At 38.3% G+C, this 22,999-nt stretch overlaps 1 protein-coding gene across 2 annotated transcripts in view; it reads left to right on the forward strand.

Moving 5' to 3' along the window:
• Window positions 1-11,915: 11,915 nt before the first annotated feature.
• Window positions 11,916-22,999, forward strand: part of PDE3B (phosphodiesterase 3B) — a 237,028-nt gene continuing 225,944 nt past the window's right edge. Inside the window, exon 1 of one of the 2 annotated variants that reach the window (XM_074401124.1) lies at window positions 11,916-13,266. In XM_074401124.1, the coding sequence (XP_074257225.1) occupies window positions 12,289-13,266 (978 nt within the window). In that variant the 5' untranslated portion in view covers window positions 11,916-12,288. The remainder of the gene's footprint in view (window positions 13,267-22,999) is intronic. The other variant, XM_039471383.2, reaches the window with a different exon arrangement.

Below are 22,999 nucleotides of genomic sequence, written 5' to 3' on the forward strand. Positions count from 1 at the left end.
AATGAAAGTAAAGGAGTCACTTCCTCTATCTCTAACTGCTCTTTCGTTTTTTTCCCCTATTTACAGTTTTTATCATTACTTAAGCAAGTATTTTGTACAGTCTAGCCATCTAAAAATTTATAACACTTGGCATTTGGGCAAAACACTGCTAGAAAACCACTCAAAAGTATGTGCCCTGAAGGACCAAAAGCACAATCTTAATTCATATAAATGACACCATTTTGTTACTGCCTAGTCAATTGTTTGAAAAGAGAACTGAACATTAGCAATTTTGTACGTATTCTTTTTTTTATCTATGCCATTACTGTTTTGGCATATCTCTTAAATTCTTGAAACCATATCTTACTTAACTAGATAATAAAGTAAAGGTATTTGCTCTCTAGGATTAAAGACAGACATATCCTTGGATGGGTCTTTTATATATTAATCATACTGTGTGTGCATACACATGCATGTGAGTGTGATGTAGAAAAAATAACTGTAAGATTTGGAGTCAGGGGACCTGAACTCAGCTCTACAATTTGAAAGAAACCTGGGCAAGTCCTATCGCCTTATTGAGTTTTGGTTACCCTTGTAGGCTGTTGCAAAGTTCAAGTGTAACAGAGCATGTGAAAAGTCTTTGTAAATTATAAAATGCCATATAGATGTGAACTTTTATGATAGCGATGATAATTAGGGATCATCTTTAGGACAGTTTCTGATATACAACAGATGTAAATAGCTTAAGATAAGCAGGAAGTTAATTTAGCTCATTGTATTACTCTACTAGGGTTTCCATAATAAAACACCATAGACTGGGTGGCTTAAACAACAGAACTTTTTTATCACAGTTCTGGAGGCTAGAAAGGCTAGAAGTTCAAGATCAAGGTGTTGGTAGAATTGGTTTATCCTGAGGCTTCTCTCCTTAGCTTTCAGATAGCCCTCTTGTTGCTGTGTCTTCATATGTTTTTTTCTCCATCCCTGCTGTCTCTTCCTCTTCTTACAAGGACATCAGTCATATTGGATTAGGGCCCCATCCTTAGGACTTAATTTAACCTTAATTACATCTTTAAAGGCTCCATTTCCTAACACAGATACACTGGGGTTAGAGTTTCAACATACGAATGTTGAATGAACACAGTTCAGCTCATAACACTCATCATTAAGTATGTCCAAATCCATTCCAGGATCTGTTGAAACTCTGCTGGTCTACCTCTGGACAATGTGATTCCTAGACCACTACCTTCAGGGTTACTCCAGGTGCTCGGTAGAAATGCAGATTCCTCAGTCCCATCTGATGTTTAATGAATCAGAATCTCTGGGATTAGCATTCAGCAACTGCATTCTTATCATCTGGGTAAAAGTTATCTGGATGATTCTTGTGTACTGAAGTTTAACAATTACTGATGTAATGGAAAGCACATAGAGCTTTGGAGTTCCATTTCCTGGGTTCAAATCCTGGCTTTACCAACTACTAGATGTGTAATCTTTGATAAATTACTTAATCATTCTGTCTTACAAATTACTTAATCTCAATTTTCCCATGTGTTGTAAAAATGAGGATAATTATTTCTACCTGTAGATTGTTGTGAGGATTAGAATAAGAGGCATAGAGGACCTCTCATGCTGTAGTTGCTTCATAATATTTTTATTATCATTCTTGAACTTTATTTTCTGATAAAACAATGATTCCACGAACACTTTCATATTTATGCCTTTTTCTTCCTTGCAATGTCATCCTCTTTTATATCTAAATCCTACCTATCCTTTAAGACAGATTTTAAATCTCATATGTCACTCTTCCTGATCCCCACTGTAATTTGGCTATCTTTTAGGACAGGGGTCCTCAACCCCCAGACTGTTACTAGTCCATGGCCTGTTAGGAACCGGGCTGCACAACAGGAGATGAGTGGCAGGCGAGTGAGATTACCGCCTGAGCTCCACCTCCTGTCAGATCAGTGGTGGCATTATTTTCTTACAGGAACACGACTCTTACTGTGAACTGCACATGAAAGGGATCTAGATTGCATTCTCTATCTAATGCCTGATGATCTGAGGCGGAATGGTTTCATCCTGAAACCATCCCCACTGGTCTGTGGAAAAATTGTCTTCCACAAAACCAGTCCTTGGTGCCAAAAAGGTTAGGGACTGCTGTTTTAGGATATTCCATTTTGTATTATAATTATATTTGTATGTCTTGTTCCCCACTGACCATTTACAACTGATTATATCCCAACACATGCACACACACACGCAACACACAAACACAGGCAACACACACTTTTCGAGGGTAGCTAGAACAATGTTTCAATTAATAAATATTTGCTGAATGGAAACAAAGGGGATATATTTTTTCAAGGTGAAGATCCCACTTAATTCATCATAAAATGTAAGCTTTTTTTTTTTTAAGTGATTTTTGTATTTTTTGTAGAGACACGATTTCACTATGTTGCCCAGGTTGGTCTTGAACTTCTGGCCTCAAGTTATCCTCCCACCTTAAGCCTTCTGAAGTGCTGGGATTACAGGCATGAGCCACTGTGCCTAGCCAAAATTCAGGCTTTCTATGCCCATAATACAAGAAGTAGTAGCTCATGCTTTAGGGGCTGGTAGTATACAAGAAAATTTGAAACAGAATCTTGACAAATGTGAATGTATGCAGGGATTAAGCTAATATGTCTCTTCATTCTTATATACCAATAAGTAAACAGAAGTAGAGCCTTTAGTTATTATTATGAACATGTGGCTAGAGAAACTTCCTGCAATGTGCCCCTGTGGAAGAGTAAAGAGCTTGAGAGTGAGATTGATGAAGGATGAAAGAATTTTGATTGTTAGAGAAACTTGGAGCCCACGGTTTATTTTGAAACTATTTTTAGTAAAGATTTAGTCCGGTTCATTCCTATGAAGGTTTAGAAATGTCTGGTCTATTTTATAGCACAATAAAACCTCATGGTTTCCTGGTTGGCTGGTATTTGTTTAAAGAGAGTGGCTTGCTGGTCTGGACAACATTTGAGAGGCTATAATGAGAGGAAATCTGATGTAAACCTTTTCACCTGTAAAAAGGAGGGTCTCTAAGGAATAAAATCAGCCGTAGTCATGAGGTTTACTAGTTATATAGTCATAGTTTTGATTTGTTTGAAGTGTTGTTCATCCTTTCAAACATGATTACACATCCCAAAATACAGTATTAAAACCCTGAATTTACATAAGGGTTCTTGTTATTTTTCACAGTTTGCACTTACATTTAATATAGTTACCAAAGCACCAAACCATGCTAGAGAGTTGTCACTGGGACCAGTCCAAGCATAATTCTAGTGAAGATTGATGTTAGGTTAAGAACTGGAGCACTGCAGTTAATCCTGGTTATTTAGCAGGAAAATGGCACAAAACTCTTGCTTTTGTCTGAATTATCTGACTAGACATTAAAAAAAATTCTCTAAATGTACAAGTCTTTATTTTTCTTTTCATTAGTAAATCTAGTTGTTTGTTTACTATTTCCAGAGCTGGTAAGAATATAGTGATTTTAAACAAAGAATGTTGAATGAGATCATTTCAATGATCTTACCATCTGAATCTTTTCAAAAGGGAGATTTCCCACTGACTTCAATTAATCAGAATAAGTTTATATGACACATTGAAGCCAGAGAACAACTGTTTAGTTATTTTAACCTCTAAGAGCTATGCTAGACATTTATATTTGTTTCTGTATTATATAGAATCTGTAGCCTCACTGTCATATTTTTTACTCTTTTATTTGTAGGATACCACTATGAATACAAATAAGTGTTGGTTTATCATACCTATTTCTAGAAATGTAGGGAACACTGCAGTCATTTTAAACTTATTTTTTTTATGCAGGAGAAAAGCTGGTATACGTGTACTTTAGTATCAATAAACTATTCAAATTTTCTTTTTACACTAAAATTAACTAAATAATGATGAAACTAAAGGTAAAGCTTTTTCCTCACTAAATTTTCTAGAATGAAACTTTTTTTTTCTTAATATCAAAGTAAGTATTAATCTATTCCTCAATCTATTGCAATCTGGCTTCTGCCCCAACTGTGGCAACTGTTCCACATAAGGTTGACAACAAAACTTATCATTGTCAGGTTACACTGACATCCGTGGATACTTTCTTTTCCACATCTTTTTAGAATGTGGTATTTTATGGTTTTCTGTCCCGCTTCTGGAAACTTCCTCATTTTGGTTTGTGACACCACTCCTGTCTGATTCTCCTTTTAGCTTTCTACTTCCTGTTCAGTCATTCTTTTGAACAATTCTTTAGCTCCTTATCCCTTATATGTTAGTATTCCTGAGTTCAAAAACAAATCCTCCTCTCTTCTCACACTATATACTCTCATAGAGGATATCTCTTCTTCTCCCAGGGTTCTACTTCTCCACATATACCGTATGTTTCCAATCTATGCCTCTAGCCCAGATTGTTTTCTCGAGCTTCAGATTCATACATACAATGTCCAAGAAACATTCCCACTTGGATTCAATCTGTTCGAAAGCAAATCCATAATCTTTACTCTCAATTATTCCTCTAGTAGTTCTTTTCCTGTTCAATGGTTTCAAGATACTCTACCTAGGCTAGACCTGGGAATCCCTCTTCACAGTCTCCTTTTCCCCATTCCAATTCTGTGGAATTGATCACAAAGTTTTATAGCTGTTATTAAATCAATTAATTCTTCCTTTCCAAACGTACTACTGCCATTGGCTTACAGAACTTTATCTTTCATTTGGCCAATTATAATGGTTTCTTAAGTGATTTTCCTAGCTTTGGTCTTACATTCTTTCAAACTCCCCTTCATTCAATACCGGCATTAGGTTTTGAAAAACAATTAAATTGCAATGAAATACAATAAAAATTGATCATGGCTTCTCCCTCCTTTAAAATGTTTAACAGTTCCTTACCACCTACAGAGTAAAATCCAGGTTTATCAGAGTGGCCTAAAGGGCTTCCCATGATTTGGCTTCCACCTATCTATCCAGTCTCATTTTTCCATTCCCATCTTCTCTCCTCCACAAATCATACCAACTTGTTTACAGTTCCAGAAATGTGAATGATGTTTCATGCCTCCATGGCTTTGCAATACTGTTCTTTGTCTGGAATATTCTCCCTACTCCTTGTTCCCCTGGGAAGCTCCTATTCTTCAATACCTAGGTTAGTATCTCCTCATCTGTTAACTACTCCATGTCCTACAACTGTACCTGGTAAGAACTGTTAGAGCATTTTGAGCTGTGCTGCATTTGTTTACTTATTTTCTCTTTTACCACACTGAGGGCAGGGACTATGTCTTATTCATATTTGTATCTTTAGTATCTGGGTAGTGTCAAGTACATGCTGAATAAATGACTACATGTTTGCAAACATAAATCTCTTCTTGTCTTCACTATGTTTAATGCTATTATGAATAAAATTGGTTAGGGCTTAATTTTTTTTTTTTTTCTGTTTCTCCATGTTACAACACCTAGGCCCTAAATCAACAACTTTTCTGCAGAATGAGATCTAAGATATGTAAGACCATGAAATTAAGATAATGATATATATTCATTTCTTAAAATTTAATATATAAAATATTTCTGCATTTATAGTAATTAGAACAGGGGCATTAAAACCCCTGCAGCATTTGCTTTTTGATGAAAGAGAGCTAATTTATCTACTTGATTGTATAGTTAAAAGGCAGACTTAGTTGAATAAAATAAAATTGAAAGCAAGCCTTAAAAAGAGTTGAACAGAGCCAGGCACGGTGGCTTACTCCTGTAATCCCAGCACTTTGGGAGGCCAAGGCTAGCAGATCACCTGAAGTCAGGAGTTTGAGACCAGCCTGGCCAGTATGGTGAAACCTTGTCTCTACTAAAAATACAAAAATTAGCCGGGTATGGTGACAGGCAGATGTAATCCCAGCTACTCGGGAAGCAGAGGCAGGAGAATCGCTTGAACCCAGGAGGTGGAGGTTGCAGTGAGCTAACATTACACCATTGCACTCCAGCCTGGACAACAGAGTGAGACTCCTTGTCAAAAAAAAAAAAAAAAAAAGAGTTGAACAGATAATATAATATGGAGCTCTCCTTGGAAAAACTAATATTTAATAGAATCCTGTGAAGTCCTGAAGGAATGTGGGAGGGTAAGAAAAAAGATAGATGTAAGAAAAATAAACTAATTTACATTTCCTAAGCATCTACTCATTGTTAGTAACCTCACATGTATAATTTAATTTAATCCATAATAATAATTCTTTAAGAGGTAGACATTGTAATCCCCATTTCATAGATGAGGTAGGTAACATGAGACATTAAGTAACCTCCAAGATCATGTAGCTACAAATGGCAACTAGATCAGAATGATGCTAAAGTTTCCTTCCTTCATACCATGCTGCCTGGCCTTTCAAATGAAGTTCTCAGAGCTGCTGTGCTGCTGTGCACAGCTTAGTAACATACACAAAGCCACATTACTTGCTCCTATTTGCAATGATCATATGTAGGTGGTTCACTTAGCGGTTAATAGTAATACAACTATATTTCCAATTCCATGCTCATTAAAAATTTTTAAATGAAAAGAACAGTTTCACACTTTTTGATTACGCTAATTAACTAGATGAATCCTTTTGAGCTCCTCTTGCAAAAGTGCATGAGTATATTTTAAGTAGGCTTAAATAGAGAAAGCATACTTCTAATTTTTTTTTTTTTTTTTTTTTTTTGAGACGGAGTTTCGCTCTTGTTACCCAGGCTGGAGTGCAATGGCGCGATCTCGGCTCACCGCAACCTCTGCCTCCTGGGTTCAGGCAATTCTCCTGCCTCAGCCTCCTGAGTAGCTGGGATTACAGGCACGAGCCACCATGCCCAGCTAATTTTTTTTTTTTTGTTTTTAGTAAAGACGGGGTTTCACCTTGTTGACCTGGATGGTCTCGATCTCTCGACCTCGTAATCCACCCGCCTCGGCCTCCCAAAGTGCTGGGATTACAGGCTTGAGCCACCGCGCCCGGCCACTTCTAAATTTTTTTGTTGTTGTTGGTGTGTTCCGCTTGTTGGCTCCATTTGGAATCCAGAAATGACTGCTTTCTGGGGGAAAAGGCAGTTTGCTTTTGCTGCCTCCTGTAGATTGCTTGGCCTGGCAGTTTGTCACTTTCCTGGGCAAGTATCCAGTTTGTGGTAGTGAGGTGGTTTTGTGGCAGAACTCCACAATTAACCACAAGTTCAGTGTCAACGGTAGGCTGCCACCGTCGTGGCTGTGATCCTTCAGATCTGCTGGGATAGCCAGAGCTGAAGAAACTCCTGCTTGTCTAGGGAGGGAACAAGAAAGCTTGGAAAGAGTCTGCATTGCTGTTTATTGTTCAAGGTTCAGGTTTTAGATTTAGAACAAAAAATCCAGGACATTTCAGGCTAATAGTTATAGATTTAATACTTTTACCAATTGTTATATTTTGAAAGTATAATAGTAAATTTGTGTCAGAGATACGACTGTTGCTGTGAAAACTTGAAACAGAAAGAGGAAAATTCTTAAAGTACAAGAATATATGCTTTCATAGCGAAAGAATCCAGGTACTGTCACTTGAGTTAAAATAAAAAATGACCCACACATCTCTGAAACATTTATTTTATGTTGAAAATGATATACAACATAAACATATGTATAATTTTTTTTTTTGTAAATCTAGGAACAAGGGTTCTTTTAGTGATTTGGTACCAATGAATGTTAAGAAATATATTTTGATAATATGAAAACTTTTTTCTACTATATTCAAAGTTTTCTATTAAAATTCATTGACTAATAAAGCCAAAAAAAAAACCAAAGGAAACACAGGTAAAATCTGATTAAAATAGTTTTGAGAAATATAAACACACTTGAGAAATTCTGAGAACTTGCTATAGGCTAAATACTGTGTTAGGCATGAAGACTGAGCTAAGATTGAATAAGACAATTCTTGTTTGAAGAATATATTCTAGAGGTAGCCATATAAATAAACAAATATGATAACAGAACATAAACCTTTATGTAACAAATTCGAATTCCATTAGTAGGGCAACACCATCTTTGTAGCTCCCTCATTCCTTACACTTAAGCCATGGGATACTCGAGTTATCCAAACGCACTACAGTTGCATTCCTCCAGAGTTTTGCACTGCTTCCTTCCTTTGCCCATATTATCTTTTCTCCTTAGTTTACTTAGGTAACTTCTATTCACCTTTTAATATCAAGCCTAGAAATCACTTTCTCTGAGTCCCCCAGAGCATTACTCCTTACCTGCTACTCCTGTAGATGGGGTTCCTGAGCTCCCAGAGTACACTGAGGCTTATTATCTCAATGTCACAGCTCCTGTTACAATAATAGTCTTTTTACTGTCTAGCTTTCATTAGACTAAGGAAGCACACCTTCACCATTCTATCTTTGTCATCTAGCACACTGTCCAGCACAACACCAGGCACATAATAAATACTGAATGAATGAATGCATTCATTAACGGAGATAGATTAAATGCTGGTGGAAGGGGGTTGGTACTTAGGAGAACTGAAGAAGTAAAAGAAGTTAGGAAATTAAATACAGAGATGAAAGAGAGGTCAGGGGAAAGACGAGAGAGATTAGAAGACAGCCATCTGGACAGATGTTGGGGAGATAAAGAATACTGTAAGAGAAAGAAATGGAAATAGAAGAATGAGAAATGAACTGTGAGAACAAACGGAGACAACCACACAGCGGGAGCACTCTAGAATAAAATGATTTTCTTTTTTAATTGTCCTAACACATTGTTCTCAACAGTTCTTCATCAGATATTTATTCTTTTGTGCTATTTAATAGTCTATGGGCATACACTCTTATCTCCCAGATAAAGCTGCAGCTCCAAGAAAGCTCTGAAGCAACTGATATAATTTAAAAAAAATGTTCCAAGTAGAATTTAGCACAAAGCTCTGCATATATTGGGCACTAAATAGCCACTTGTTGAAAGGAACTAAAAGAGTGAGTCAAAATGAGGCTCAGATTCTGAGATGAGTATTAGCTGGAAGGAACATAGGTATTGTTAACATACTTGGGCAACAGAGTTGCCATTGCACGCAGGAAAACAATGATCCTTTCTATGCTAGAGAAAAGCTTGTCTAGCATTTTTTTTTTTTTTAAATAAGGCTGTAAATGTGAATTATTTAATTCTTTGAAAAACCTTATAAGGTTTTGCATGTATCTTCAGGGATTACTCTAGTTTTATAAATTTGGAATCTCATTGATACTGGTTAATTAACTGTCTATTTCTGAGTTTCTTTGATATTTAAAATTTGTCAGACCACTTTATCCTGAGAAATTAGGAAAAAAGAAACACACAGGGGCTTGCATTATCTTAAAATGACTTGAGAGCTGGGTGATAAGGCCCAGGATCCCATGTCATTGGTAAACCAGGAGAGTGGAAAGTTTCAGTAAGAAGTGGAGAGATCATGGGTCAAGACGTGAGGGAAGGCAGTCAGGTAAAATGAGGCTGGGGTAGGGCACTGAGAGAAGTCAAAGGCATACTGTGACTTTAGGATTTTTTCATGACAGATAATGGTCATAAATTCTTGAACCTAAAGAACTAAGTAATTTTATTGGTTGTTTAAGTTTGGCAAGGGAATAATTAAATAATTTGACCCCTAAGAAATGCAGCCTAGTAATAATCTTTGACAAAGACTGTAAACAGAGAAGGGAGTTGCTATAAACATAGCTAGCTCATTCTTTTTGTGCATATTTTTAGTTAAGTAAACTTCTGATGGTCTTTGGTCACGTCCTTACATTTTATTTTAGAATTCTCTCAGGTGCTGGGTTGGCCTTCAGACGGATGCACTCTGACTATGGGTTATTGAAAGAGTTGGGGTGTTAGCCTTATAAAACCTAAATGACAGCTAAAAGAAGGCTAAAGAATTGGGAAGTCAGACAATTTTGTGAAGAGGCCTTTGAATTTTATTTTTCAGAAAACAGTCTTTTGATACAATCCCTTTATTTTTACTTGTCAACACTGAGAGTTTGGTTTAGTTTGGCAGTATAAATAATATAAAAGGTTGCTCTTGGCAACCTGAAAGGTGAGTCTTAAGGATGCCTATATATTTTTGGCATACAGAAATGAGAGCTTTTTGAGACTAGAAGGGATTTCAAAGGTTATCTAAATTAGATTGCTTCATTTCACATTTGAGAAGAACAAGGTCAGTAAAAGTTATAGGACTGCTTAATGTCAGGGTATGAATGGCTAGGCCCAGACAAAAACTCACAAAACTGGATTCTACTTCCCTACTGTTTCCATGACCATGCCAATCCTACTTTCGATGACAACTTCAGATTAAATGCACACACACGCACACCTATATACACAAACACACACACATACACACACACACACACCTTTTAATCTGAATTTGTTCTAATTTTCAAATCAATTTATTATTTCCTATGGAATTTATAATGGGAATTTCAATAATGCTGGTGCTAGTTTTGTCATACCCTTCTATACAAGCTCAGAATGTATCCATCGCTTTTCACTTCAGTCTTCAACTTGTGGTAATGAGTTCTATGCACATCATATAAAAATACGTTTGCTGAGTTTTGCTGAAATGAGCATTTTTTTCCCTTTCAACTGTCATGGGGATAAAAAGACCTTATGAATTTTTATCTTTTAGGACAAGCATTTGGGTAATCAATTAGAAAAGGAAAAGCAAAGGAAAGGGAATTCTGGAACGTTTTCATTTTGGTCAAATTCTTGCGCTAATTTCTCAGTGACTTTTGCTATGCATGTGGACTATAATCATACACGAAAATGGTCTGTTTTAGGTCATGGCTGTGGGTAGAGAGATTAATTGGTGAAAAATGGGCCTGTTTGTGGGATTTCCCACACAGTAAGGTTTCTCATCTCCCTGGAAAAATGTGGAATTAGCTCTTTGAGAAATGCAGTCCGGTCATGAGGTTGAAACGAGAGCTTCGGGAGGGAAACACAGTTCACTCTCTAAGGCAGTTATGATTGGTTAGATTCCAGAGCAGTCCCTTTGGTGCAGCAAAGTTCTTTTCTTCTCACTTTCAAGTCCTTGTTTCCTAATGTTGCTAGTTTCACCAGTACTTCACAGATAGTATCTTATTTGGCTTCTTTCAAGGCTACCTGATCCAAACTGGGGAGTGGTCTTGGAGCGGATTCCTAGTTCTCCCCACTCCTCCATCTAGAACATGCTGTTACAGTGAAAAAGCCTTCAATGTGGAAAGACCGCTTGTGACGGCAAATCTGTACTGTGTGCAAGGGGATACAAGATGTGAACCAGTAGGTATGTACAGCAAGGGTGCAAAGTGGAAGACAAGACGTTAGTTCCTCGCCTGTGAAGATGGATCTTGAGCAACATTCCCAGAGTGCACTCCACGTGCATGCTCCTCCCTGAGAGCCACTGCAAAGATCCTGGGCCTGCTGCGTGGCCCAAGAATCCAACCTGCTTTTGAAGCCAGATCTAGCCACAGTGATTAAGGTTTCTTCGCCATAGCCTCGGTGGTGGCTGGCCCTCATCTGGTCTCAGTCTGAGGACCCACCCTGAATGGGACTGAGGTTAGAGACAGCTCCCCTCCCCTTCCACCCTTAGCTTGGCATCCCCACGAAGCACACCCCTTGGGGACCACAAACGCCCTTTCCAGAAGACCCCAGGAGTGACCTTTGGGAGTCTGGCTGGGTGTCCGACTTACCCTCAAAGGGAACCTGCACGCCTGGGGTCCCAGGATGGCGGGCTCGCCCCTCCCGTTCCAGGAAGACCTCGTCCTTTGCTCTCAGTCCCGGCCTGTGTTCGGACTGCTGCTGCCGCGCTCTCCATCGCCTGGGCACACAGGGTCGGCAGGGTCCCGGGCTCAAGTCCCTGCTGGGCGGCCGCGGCGCCGGTGGCGGCGGGACAAGGCGCGAGCGCGCCCTGGGCGCGCGCCCGGCCGCGACAGACACGGGGGAGGAGCGCCCGCCCGCCGCTTGCGCGCCCAACGGACCAGACTGGGGCAGTGAGGTAACTGCTGCAGCCCGCGGAGCTGGGAGGCGACGCCGAGCCTCCAGTCCGGAGAGGTGCCCGAGGGAAGAGGACGCGGCAGCCCAGCGGGTCCCGGAGAGAAGCCCCTTCCGTCTCTCTCCTCAGCCAGCATGTCCCGGAATCCGCTGCTCTCGAGTCCGCGCGGCGGGGATTCCGGGTCGCGGCGGCGGGCGCAGCCCTGACGCGTTGTGAGCCGGCGGCGCCCGGAACGCCGGGGGCGCCCGGAACGCCGGGGCTGGGGTCTGGGCGCGCGAGCGGCCGCTACGGTACGAACCGGGCGCGCTGAACCCCGTGACCACCCCCGGCCCCGGCCATGAGGAGGGACGAGAGAGACGCCAAAGCCATGCGGCCCCCGCAGCCGCCGGATGGGGCTGGCTCGCCCCCCGAGAGTCTGAGGAACGGCTACGTGAAGAGCTGCGTGAGCCCCCTGCGGCAGGACCCTCCGCGCGGCTTCTTCTTCCACCTCTGCCGCTTCTGCAACGTGGAGCTGCGGCCGCCGCCGGCCTCCCCCCAGCAGCCGCGGCGCGGCTCCCGCTTCTGCCGGGCGCGCCTCTTGCTGGGCGCCCTGGCCGCCTTTGTCCTCGCGCTGCTGCTGGGCGCGGAACCCGACGGCTGGGCTGCCGGGGCCGCCCGGCTGCGGACGCTGCTGAGCGTGTGCTCGCACAGCCTCAGCCCCCTCTTCAGCATCGCCTGTGCCTTCTTTTTCCTCACCTGCTTCCTGACCCGGACCAAGCGGGGCCCCGGCCCGGGCCGGCGCGGCGGCTGCTGGTGGCTGCTGGCGCTGCCCGCCTGCTGTTACGTGGGGGACTTCGTGGTGTGGCCGTGGTGGTCCTGGCCTTGGGGGGAAGGCGACGCGGCGTCCTCGGTCCCGCACACGCCCCCAGAGGCGGCGGCGGGCAGGTTGCTGCTGGTGCTGAGCTGCGTGGGGCTGCTGCTGACGCTCGCGCACCCGCTGCGGCTCCGGCACGGCATCCTGGTGCTGCTGCTGGCCAGCTTCGTCTGGTGGGTCTCCTTCACCAGCCTCGGGTCGCTGCCCTCCGCCCTCAGGCCGCTGCTCTCCGGCCTGGTGGGGGCTGCTGGCTGCCTGCTGGCCCTGGGGTTGGATCACTTCTTTCAAATCAGGGAAGCGCCTCTTCATCCTCGGTTGTCCGGTGACGCCGAAGAAAAAGTGCCTGTGATCCGACCCCGGAGGAGGTCCAGCTGTGTGTCTCTAGGAGAAGCTGCAGCCAGTCACTATGGCAGTTGCAAAATATTCAGGAGACCTTCGCTGCCTTGCATTTCGAGAGAACAGGTATGTTAGCCGGAAAGCGAGGTCTGGTACGCCGGCGGGTTCGGATTGACCGCTGCAGTTTCCGAGTTGAATTCGCTGATTTGAAAGCATGTTAACTTTCAGAATGGAAAAAGGTTGGGGGTAGGGGGAGGAAATGCTGTTTTATTCAGGAAAGGGTTCTTAAAATGCAGGAAGCCTTTTAAAAATGCAGAAGCAAGTACCTTTTGTCATTGAATAGAAATGAAATAGCTGCTAATCACATTGCACTTTTTAAGGACTGTTTATGCAGTAGATGAGTTCGCAGAAGAATGAGGTGGATCATTTGTGGTTGAATAGGTTGACTACTCCCGCTTTTGGCATACTCGGATGTCTATCTTTTTGGTGACATTTATCTGTTTGCTCTTATGATAATGCCTGCCCAAAGATAACATACAGCCTTTAGAATGAGGAGATATATCTGTGAGTTTTAATAAGTGTGGTTTCGTTATTATTGATAACTGAGAGGAAAAATCTGAGGTTTTGTCGTTACAAGAACAGTAATGAGCTTTAGAAATAAGACTTAGTAATTTAGATTAAAAGACAGCAGTGTAGGTGAATATAGTGTTTTACAGACTAATTCAAGGTTCTTTGTATTCGTTGCATAATTAGGAGAATGTTTTAACAATTTAAACTTTAAACTTAGTAATTCCTGGAAAGAAGCCAAAAGCATTTCTATTTTTTCTCCCATAGGTTTACACAGCTTTGTTTTTTAAAAGGGATTGAAGTCCTCATCAGCAAATGAGTTTACATCTACATCACCAAGAAACTCAATACGTATAGCTACTGTTATTGAGCATTTATGAAGTGCAAAACATTTTACATATGTTTTCTCAAATACTCATAAGAACGGTGTTTGGTTGGTGCCATTAACCTCTATTTAGAGATGAGAAATCTAGGCATATAAAAGTAACCCAACTTCACATGTCTAGTAAGTGGTTGTTCTGGGATTTGATTAGATTTTTCAATTTTCCATTCTGTGTTCTCTGCACAACTAACTGGTAAGTATAGTGGTTTTAAGTAGGAGTTTAAGTGCGTACACCACAGTTTTTCAGAATTTTTGCATTAGTGATATGTTTTACACTGGGAGCCAATATGTTGGAGACAAAAGTTTCTTGTCCTTAATGCATTTGATGCATTCGTCTCTCTTTTTTTCTGTTCTGTTACTTCACTTCTTGTTTATCTTCTTTTGGAAATAGTCTCCAAGCTACTATATTGATTTTATGACATGTTGAACACTGATCTGTAGTGTTCCAATGACACAATACTTTGCTTCTTGAATTGGCTTCAGAGGCCACTTCTGTGGCCAACCACTTGAAAAAGTTTTGTTATGTCTTTTTTTTTTTCCCTCAGTATACTACCAGTGATAATAGACAGTACTTTAGGAAAACATGTGCCGGAAAAAAATTTTTTTGAGAGGATTTATTATGGAACAAGTATATCATCTATTTTCACAGAATGGAATTAACATTTGGCTTTTGGTCAAATGTGAACAAATTGCATTTTTTAACACTGTAAAATTGTTTTAGCAGTTTCGTCACTTTTGTGGACAATTTTCCTGAACTTAACAATTACAGTTTAACATATTTTAATTGTAATTTGTTGTTGTGGTTAATTCTGTCTGTCCTCTTGTAGTGGAAAATTTCTAGTCTTCTTAATCCTAGTGAGGTGCTTTTTCCATCATGGCAAACTTTTCCAACCTTTAGGTGCAGTGTTCTATACCAGGTAGCTTCAATTACTATTTATATTAGAGGAAAATAAAATTTGTGCTTCTAAAAAGGGTATATTTTCTTAGTGCAGAAAACACTTACTCACATTCTACTTTTAGTAGGAACATTTTTGCACACTTAAAATACATGTGAATAGTCCAGGGTTTATATCTTCAGTATCTACAAAATAATTATATTTTGACATTGCTAGACAGGGTATTTTTAACTTAGCAGATACTGTAATAACAAGAATTTTTTTTAATGCTTCTTCCCGAAGCTTAACAGTGGATTTGTGCTTTTTGTTTGCATATATATTATGTTAAAGATATTAAGAGGCAATCAGTACTTTTATGGGAGTAAAAGATCAGATTTTCTAATTTTCAAAGTGTTGTGTATGACAATTGTAGAAACACTTTCTTCTTTCAGAAAGTGAGGGAAGTTGAAAAGATTTTAGATAGTACCTGACATAGGGGGAAAAGTCCTGGATTCATAGGACTGTGGAGTCTTGGCTTAACTTTTTAATTTTGGAAAAGTCAGTGAATCTTTCTGAATCTTAGTATCCTGTCAAATCCAGGGATCCTAGTAGATGAATTCTGTCAGACCTTCTAATTCTAAAATTAAATTATATAATACCTTCTAATTTTAAAATTAAATTCTTTTAGTTTATACTTTTGGTAAGGTAGAAATAAAAATATAATTAAGATGTCACAAACCAGTAATTCTTGAAGTTGTACTTATACGTTGACTGTTGACCTTGCTAACCTATATTTTCCAAGGTATGATAATTGAAAAAGATGGCAAGTATCCAGTATATTTTGGATAGAACTTTAAAAAAAGTATATGGGGGTTCATTTTTAGGATGTTAACAAAATTATTACACTTTCATTTCCTTGAGAAGCTAAACGTTTTTATTAACCTCTTCGAAAACCACTTAAATTCTGTGAATAGAATTGTTTTTAATTGTAAAAGAATAGATTTAAAGTAATTTTTAACTTTTGGGATGTTGTATTACTGTGTTGAAAAATAATGGCACCTGTTTGTAAAACATTTGAGTTAATAATTAGATTTATAATATTTGATTTAAATGCTATATATGTGTCAGTTCAGTTCTTAACTAAGGTTTTAAAATTATTATTTAATTTTTTTTTCGGCAAAGCATTTGCTAAAGCATTTTTTAGCAAAGCATTGAAGCCCAAATCTAGCTACTGCTAAAGGTGTTCCGCTTTGGTGGGTTAATGGAAAGAAGCACTGAGTTTGTAATCTGTCTGCCAAGAAGCAGCTGAAACGAATAGGAATTTAAAAAAATTAGTTGTCTGCATAGAAACTTTGAGAGGAATTGAAGGAACTATATTTCTATGCCATTTTAATTGCATATTCTACAGTGCAATTTTCAGCTTTTCAATGAGATCACTTTGTGTGTGACTAGGTAAATATAAGGTTTTGAAAGGCATAAGTTAGTGTGTGAGATATTTTTCTATACCTTTAATGCTAAGTGCTTTCTAAATGGTTAGGTAAATATTTAAAAATTCTGTGGCCCTAATGCCCATAAATATTATTTAAAGTGTTAATTTTATTTGAAAAAGGTATACATATGTAGTGTGAGGACGTAAAAAAAGAGAGTTTTTTAAAAAAGTGTGATTATTTACTCACCTAAGGAATTTGCAAGGCATAACCCCCTGTTAATTTCTTTAAGAATACTGTAGTATTTGTGAAATTTATTTCATGGCTTCAATGAGTGAGTGTTTTATTCCAATTTCATGTTACTATTTTATGGTAAAATACCAGCCTACATGATACTTTTATACTTTGCTTTGTAAATATAGTATGTACTCTGCCATGAGTGTTATCTTTCAAAAACAGATATGATAGAGTCACTTGCTCTGTTTTAAAAATCTCTTATGGCTTTTCATTGTCCATAGGATGCTGTTCAGGTCCTTGACTCTTGCTTGCAAAGTTCTTCGTAATCTAATGCTCTTTGCCATTTTAAAAAAACATTTTATTACTTATGGGACACACTCTGTTCACATACATCCTTGGTTTAGCAATTTGAGGGCTGCTTCTTGTTATCAACATTGTTGTGGATTTTTCACTTTTGATTTTACCATTCCCACTTGTTAAAATCTCCTTTAAGGAACAAATAAGATTAAGACTTTGGTACAGTACACCGATACTCAAATTTATATGTAAGCTGAGAAAAGAACTCCATTATAGAAGAGTGGGCCATATTTAAAAGAAAAGTTGACAAACCATGTGAAGCAGAGCTGATGGGTATTTTTATTATAATGCATTAGATAGTCACATCTCCATAATTTGTTTTTATATACTTAGTGGAAGGTAACCATAAGTAAAACCATAAAGTTTGTTTTTCTTTGTCCTCAGACTCTGTCCTCCTCAGTGGCAGGCCCTTCTCTCATCCTTTCCCTTTTCACTTTCAATTACCAAGTCAGCTTATTTCCCTAGCACACTCTTCTGCCTTCTGTACCCCATCCAAAGCAAGAATTCATACTTGCTGAAAAAGGCTGTTTCAGTATAACTGGTTGTGTAGATATACAAAATACAGGACAGGTTCAGAATTTATCTAATTGAAATCTTCTCATTGTATATTATACAAAGGAAATAAATCGAACCCCAGAGAGATAAAAATACTGGCTCGGGGTTATTCTGTGAGATATTTGGAAAACAGGGACTAGAACCTAGGTCTTTACTCCTAGTCCACTTTTACTTTCCACAGGGAGCATATATACTTCCCATAATAGCTTCTCAAGGCTGTACTTAATTTTGCCAAGTATCTCCAATTATGTAAAAAAAGGCAGTTAAAGGAAGTAGGTGAGAAGTGGGAGAGAGAGTCAGTTAACAGGGACTCTTGAAAATCGCATAGTTCATGATGACCTTGATAACAAACTTCTGATACAGTTATTTCAAAGTAATTTGTAGGGATGCAGCTGGTCTCAAACTCATGTACCTACATAACATATTTATTTTATATGTTGAAGACAGAGGGGAGGGTCAAAAGGAGAGTAGGAAGAATGTAAGTGCATTGACTATTGCCTGTTTTGCTTAAAGGCATTCAATTTAAACAAAAGAAACTGAAAAACTGTTAAGCTAAACAAAACTTTGGAAGAAGTGTGTTGTGACTGTGTGTGGTTCCTGACAATTTATAATATTGAGTCATTGTTCACCTTGTTATTTACAATCTAATCTGTGCTTGTGGTTGTTAAAAGCCTGTTCTTAGAACTTGGGGCAGAAGAGTTTATCTCTCACTGTTATTTTTTTTTCTTCTTTTACAACCAAGAACTTTCCTTCTGTCATTGATTTACCTAGCAGATAACTTTATGGATTTCTCCTCCTCCATCTGCCATGGTACCTTGTTTGGTTACCTCTTCTTTACATTTCATACAACTTGCATTCAGCAAAGGACAGGGTCTCACTCTGTTGCCCAGGGTCTCACTCTGTTGCCCAGGCTGGGGAGCAGTGATGTGTGATCTTGCCTCATTACAACCTCTGCCTCACTGGCTCAAGTGATCCTACCACCTCAACCTCCTGAGTAGCTGGAACTACAGTGCCTGCAACCATGCCCAGCTAATTTTTTTTTTTTTTTTTTTTTTTGTAGAGAAGGGGTTTCACCCTGTTGTTCAGGCAGGTCTCGAACTCCTGTGATCTAGTGATCTGCCACCTTGGCCAAAGATGGCCACATTTGCTAATATGTTACCTTACATGGCAAAACGGACTTTGGAGATGAGATTAAGGATTTTGAGATGAAGAGATTATCTAGGGTTATCTGAATGGGTGCAGTATAATCATGAGGGTCCTTCAAAGGTAGAAGAGAGAGGCGGAAGAGATCAGAGATTTGACAGTGGTAGCAGGGTTGGAGTAATGCAATGTGAGATGGACTCAACCCATATTTGCTAGTTTTGGTGATGGAAGAGGGGGACCCTAAGCCAAGGAAAGCAGGCAGCCTCTAAGAAGCTGAAAAGGTAGGGAAGTAGATTTTTTTCCCCCCCGAGAGCTCCCAGAAAGTATTGAAGCCCCACCAGCACTTTGGTTTAGCTTAGTGAGACCTATTATCGACTTCTGACCTGCACACCTATAAGATACATTTGTGTTATTTTATGCCTTTGAATTTGCGATAATTTGTTACAGGAGTGTATTAGTTTGCTAGGGCTGCCATGACAAAGTACCACAAACCAGGTGGCTTGAACAGCAGAAATGAATTGTCTCACAGTTCTGGAGGCTTAAAGTCCAAGGTCAAGGTGCCTCCAGGGTTGGTTCCTTTTGAAGGATGTGAGGGAGAATCTGTTCCATGTCTTTCTCCTAGCTTCTGGTGGTTTACTGACAGTCGTTGGCTTGTAGATGCATCTCCCTCATCTCTTTCTTCATCTTCAAATGGCATTCTCCCTGTATGTTCACATAGTCTTTCCCTGTACCTGTCTGTCTTCGTTTCCAGATTTTCTAATTTTCTAAGGATTCAGGTCATACTGGATTAGGGTCCACCCTGATTAGCCCTGTAGAGACCTTATTTCCTAATAAGGTTACATTCTGAGGTACTGAGGATTAGTAGTCAACATATTTTTTTTGGGTGATACAATTCAACCCATACAAGTAGCAACAGAAAACTAAATCTATGTAAAGTTGAATTGTTTTTCAAAATGGATGCTGAATATAAATTGATGCATTTATGTTTTTGCTAGCAGTGAGTAAGAATGGCCTTGGATCCACATTCTTACCAACCAATGCTTCCTATTTACTGACTAAAGTTTTGCTAGTCTACTGGATATGAAATTTATTTCTTTGTGATTTGAATTTACATTTTTCTAATTTCTAATAAGATTGAGTTTTTAAAATGACCTGTGTTTCTTATTCAGGGATTACTTGCTCATGTCTTTTTAAAATGGGTAGTTTGTTTTCTTATAATGTGTGCTGTCTCATGTGCTCTTTATATATGTGGACACGAATCTTTTATTAATTATTTGGATTGCAAATAATTTTCTAGTTTTTATGGTGCTTTTGGTAGAAGTTCTTAATTTTAATATTGTCACACTTATCAGTCTTTTCTTCTAATGATAAGACTGCATGTCTTATTTATGTACAAAACTCTTCACCACTGGAAGTTGTAAGATAGATTCCTATGTTGTCTTAAACATTTTTTTTCATTTAGGTTATCTTTTCTTTCTTTTAAAATCATAAGTTAACAGTGTATAATTGTGTATATTTATGGGAAACAAAGTTATATTATGATTTGTGAATATAACATGGAATAATAAAAAAAACTCTCCTATATTGTCTTTTTAAAAGTTTAAGGTTTGACATGGTTTTCATCCACCTAGACTTGATTTATAGGTATGATGCAATGTGGAGATTCAATCTCATTTTTTATCCGTATGGCTATCCAGTCGTGCCAATACAATGTGTTTAAAAGTTTGTTTTTTCTCCATTCATCAGTGCTTACTCTGTCCTATATCAAATTTCAATATATGTATGACTGTATCTGGGCTCTATTATATTTGATTTGCTGGTTTATGCATCCTGTGTTAATTCCACACTGTCTTAATTTTAATAGCTTTCTAATAAGAGTTAATTTCCAGTAAGTCCCTAATCTTATTCCTCTTCAACAGCATATTGGGTGACTTTGGATCTTTGTTCTCAATATGTATTTTATAATAAAGTTGTCAAGTTTCACAAACATTTCTGTTGGGAATCTGATTGAAATTGCGTTAAAGTTGTGAACAAGTTTTCACTGAAATTTTAAGTTGGCTTTTCTGGGAATTTAATGTCACAAAAAATTTATTTTCTTTTCATTATTGATTTAAGTCTTTCAGTCTCCGCATTTACATTTATTTCCTCTTTTTCATTCCTCATATTGTTTGTATCTTTTCTGTTAATCAGTTGCTCCATAGTATGCTGTTTCTTAATCTTTTCAAAAAATGGATTGGTGCTTATTTTCTGTTATTTCAGCTCTTACCTTTATTCTTTCCTTTTTTTTTTTTTTTTTTTTTTTTTGCTTTCTTTGAGTTTGTTTTCTTGTTCTTTTTCTAACTTTGTAAGTGGGATGCTAAGCCTATTAATTTTGATTCTTTTTCCAGTGTATGCATTTAAGACTATACATATCCTTCTAAATATTGCTTTGGTTTAATTGCAGAAGTTTTGATGTGTGGTATTGTTATTGTTCAACATTCTAAGCATTATTTAATTTTTGTTTTGATTTCTCTTTTGACTGCTGAATTGTTTTAAAAATGATTTCTGATCATGTATAGGTTTTCTATTATTTTATTGTTATTGATTTCTGATTTAATTTTTTAGTGGGTAAAGAATGTACCCCAACATATCATTCATTTTCATAAGTGTTCTAGAAGAAAATATATATACATTCTTTTATTATTAGGTACAATGTTTGTTAGCTATCTGGTAGATAAAGGTTATTGAATGGCCTTGTTATATCTTTTATATTCTTTTTATCTTGACTTATCAGTAACTGGGGAGGTTATCAAGAATCTCACTTTGCTGGTGGATTTTTGTCAGTTTCCCACCATAGACTATAATTTGTTTTGGTGTTTGTGAACTGAATAAGATGCTTAGATTCTCTACCAGAAATGCCAGTATCAGTGGTGAAAGTAATACAGGCAATAAAGAAATGTAATCTAGGATCAGAAAAGAAGGATTCTTGTAAGATTTCATAATTACTGAATGCTAGTCTCAACAACCCTCTGAAGTAATTATTTGGACTCTATTTTGCAGCTAGAAACTAAGGTGGGAAGAAGGTGAATTAACCCCAAATAACTTACCTAGTACATGGAAATATATAGTACGTTAAATGCTATTTTTTTAACATAACAAGCCTTTAAGAACTCTCCCAGTTGGAAAAACTGAACCACAGGTTAATTAAAAATGTCTTTTGAAAGGAATTACCAAATTGGCACAAAAGTTAAAAAAAAAAAAACCTCAGATTCCCAAAAAGGAAGTGAAAGTGGGGATCCTGAGAAGTAAGCAGACACTAAAGTCAGCTTTCACCTGAGTTTCTGAGTATCCTTAGAGACCTTGAACATTTGTGTCTGCTTTGCGTGGCTGGTGTCAAAAGATAAAGCCTATGGTTTGTTCAAAGTGAGGAATCTAGTAGGAAACCTCTGCATAAAGCTGAGACCCCTAAAGTGCTAATACCCCCAATGTTATGGTGAATGAAAAATAAATATGGCCATGGAGATGGGATGTCTATTTTAATTGACCTTGGCAGAGAAAGGGATTAAGAGCTGAAATAAATTTCACCTGAGAATGTATAAACACAAGACAAGAGGGTTCTCACATATTTTTTGTTGGGGTAAAATATACATAACATATAATTTACCATCTTAACCATTTTAAATATACAGTTCCGTGCACTAAGTACATTTGCATTGTACAAACATCACCATAATCCATTTCTAAAACTTTTTTTCATCTTCCCAACATGAAACTCCATTCCTATTAAACAGTAACTGCTTTCCTTCTCCCAATCCCCTAGAAACCAACATTATACTTTCTGTCTTTATGAATTTGACTACTCTAGGCACCACATATAAATGGAATCATACAATATTTGCCCTTTTACGAGTCAGTCACTTACTTTACTTAGCATAGTGTCTTCAAGGTTTATCCACATTTTAATATGTGACAGAATATTCTTTTTTATGACTGAATAATATTCTATTATATGTTTATACCTCATTTTGTTTATCCATTTATCTGCTGATGGATATTTGGGTTGCTACATTTTGGCTATTGTGATTGATATGCTGTTATGAATATGGGAGTTTGAGTCTCTGCTTTTACTTCTTTTGGGTATATGCCTAGAAGTAGATTTGTTGAAAAATATGGTAATTCTATTTTTAATATCTTCAGGAGCCATTATACTGTTCTCTACAAGCAGCTGCAACAGTTTACATTTCTACCAGCAATGCACAAAGATTCTGTTTCTCTAGATCCTTGCCAACACTATTTATTTATTTACTTATTTTTGTGATAGTAGCTGATATGGTTTG

Source organism: Saimiri boliviensis, chromosome 6 (assembly GCF_048565385.1).
Source record: "Saimiri boliviensis isolate mSaiBol1 chromosome 6, mSaiBol1.pri, whole genome shotgun sequence".
Classification (NCBI taxonomy): Eukaryota; Metazoa; Chordata; class Mammalia; order Primates; family Cebidae; genus Saimiri; species Saimiri boliviensis.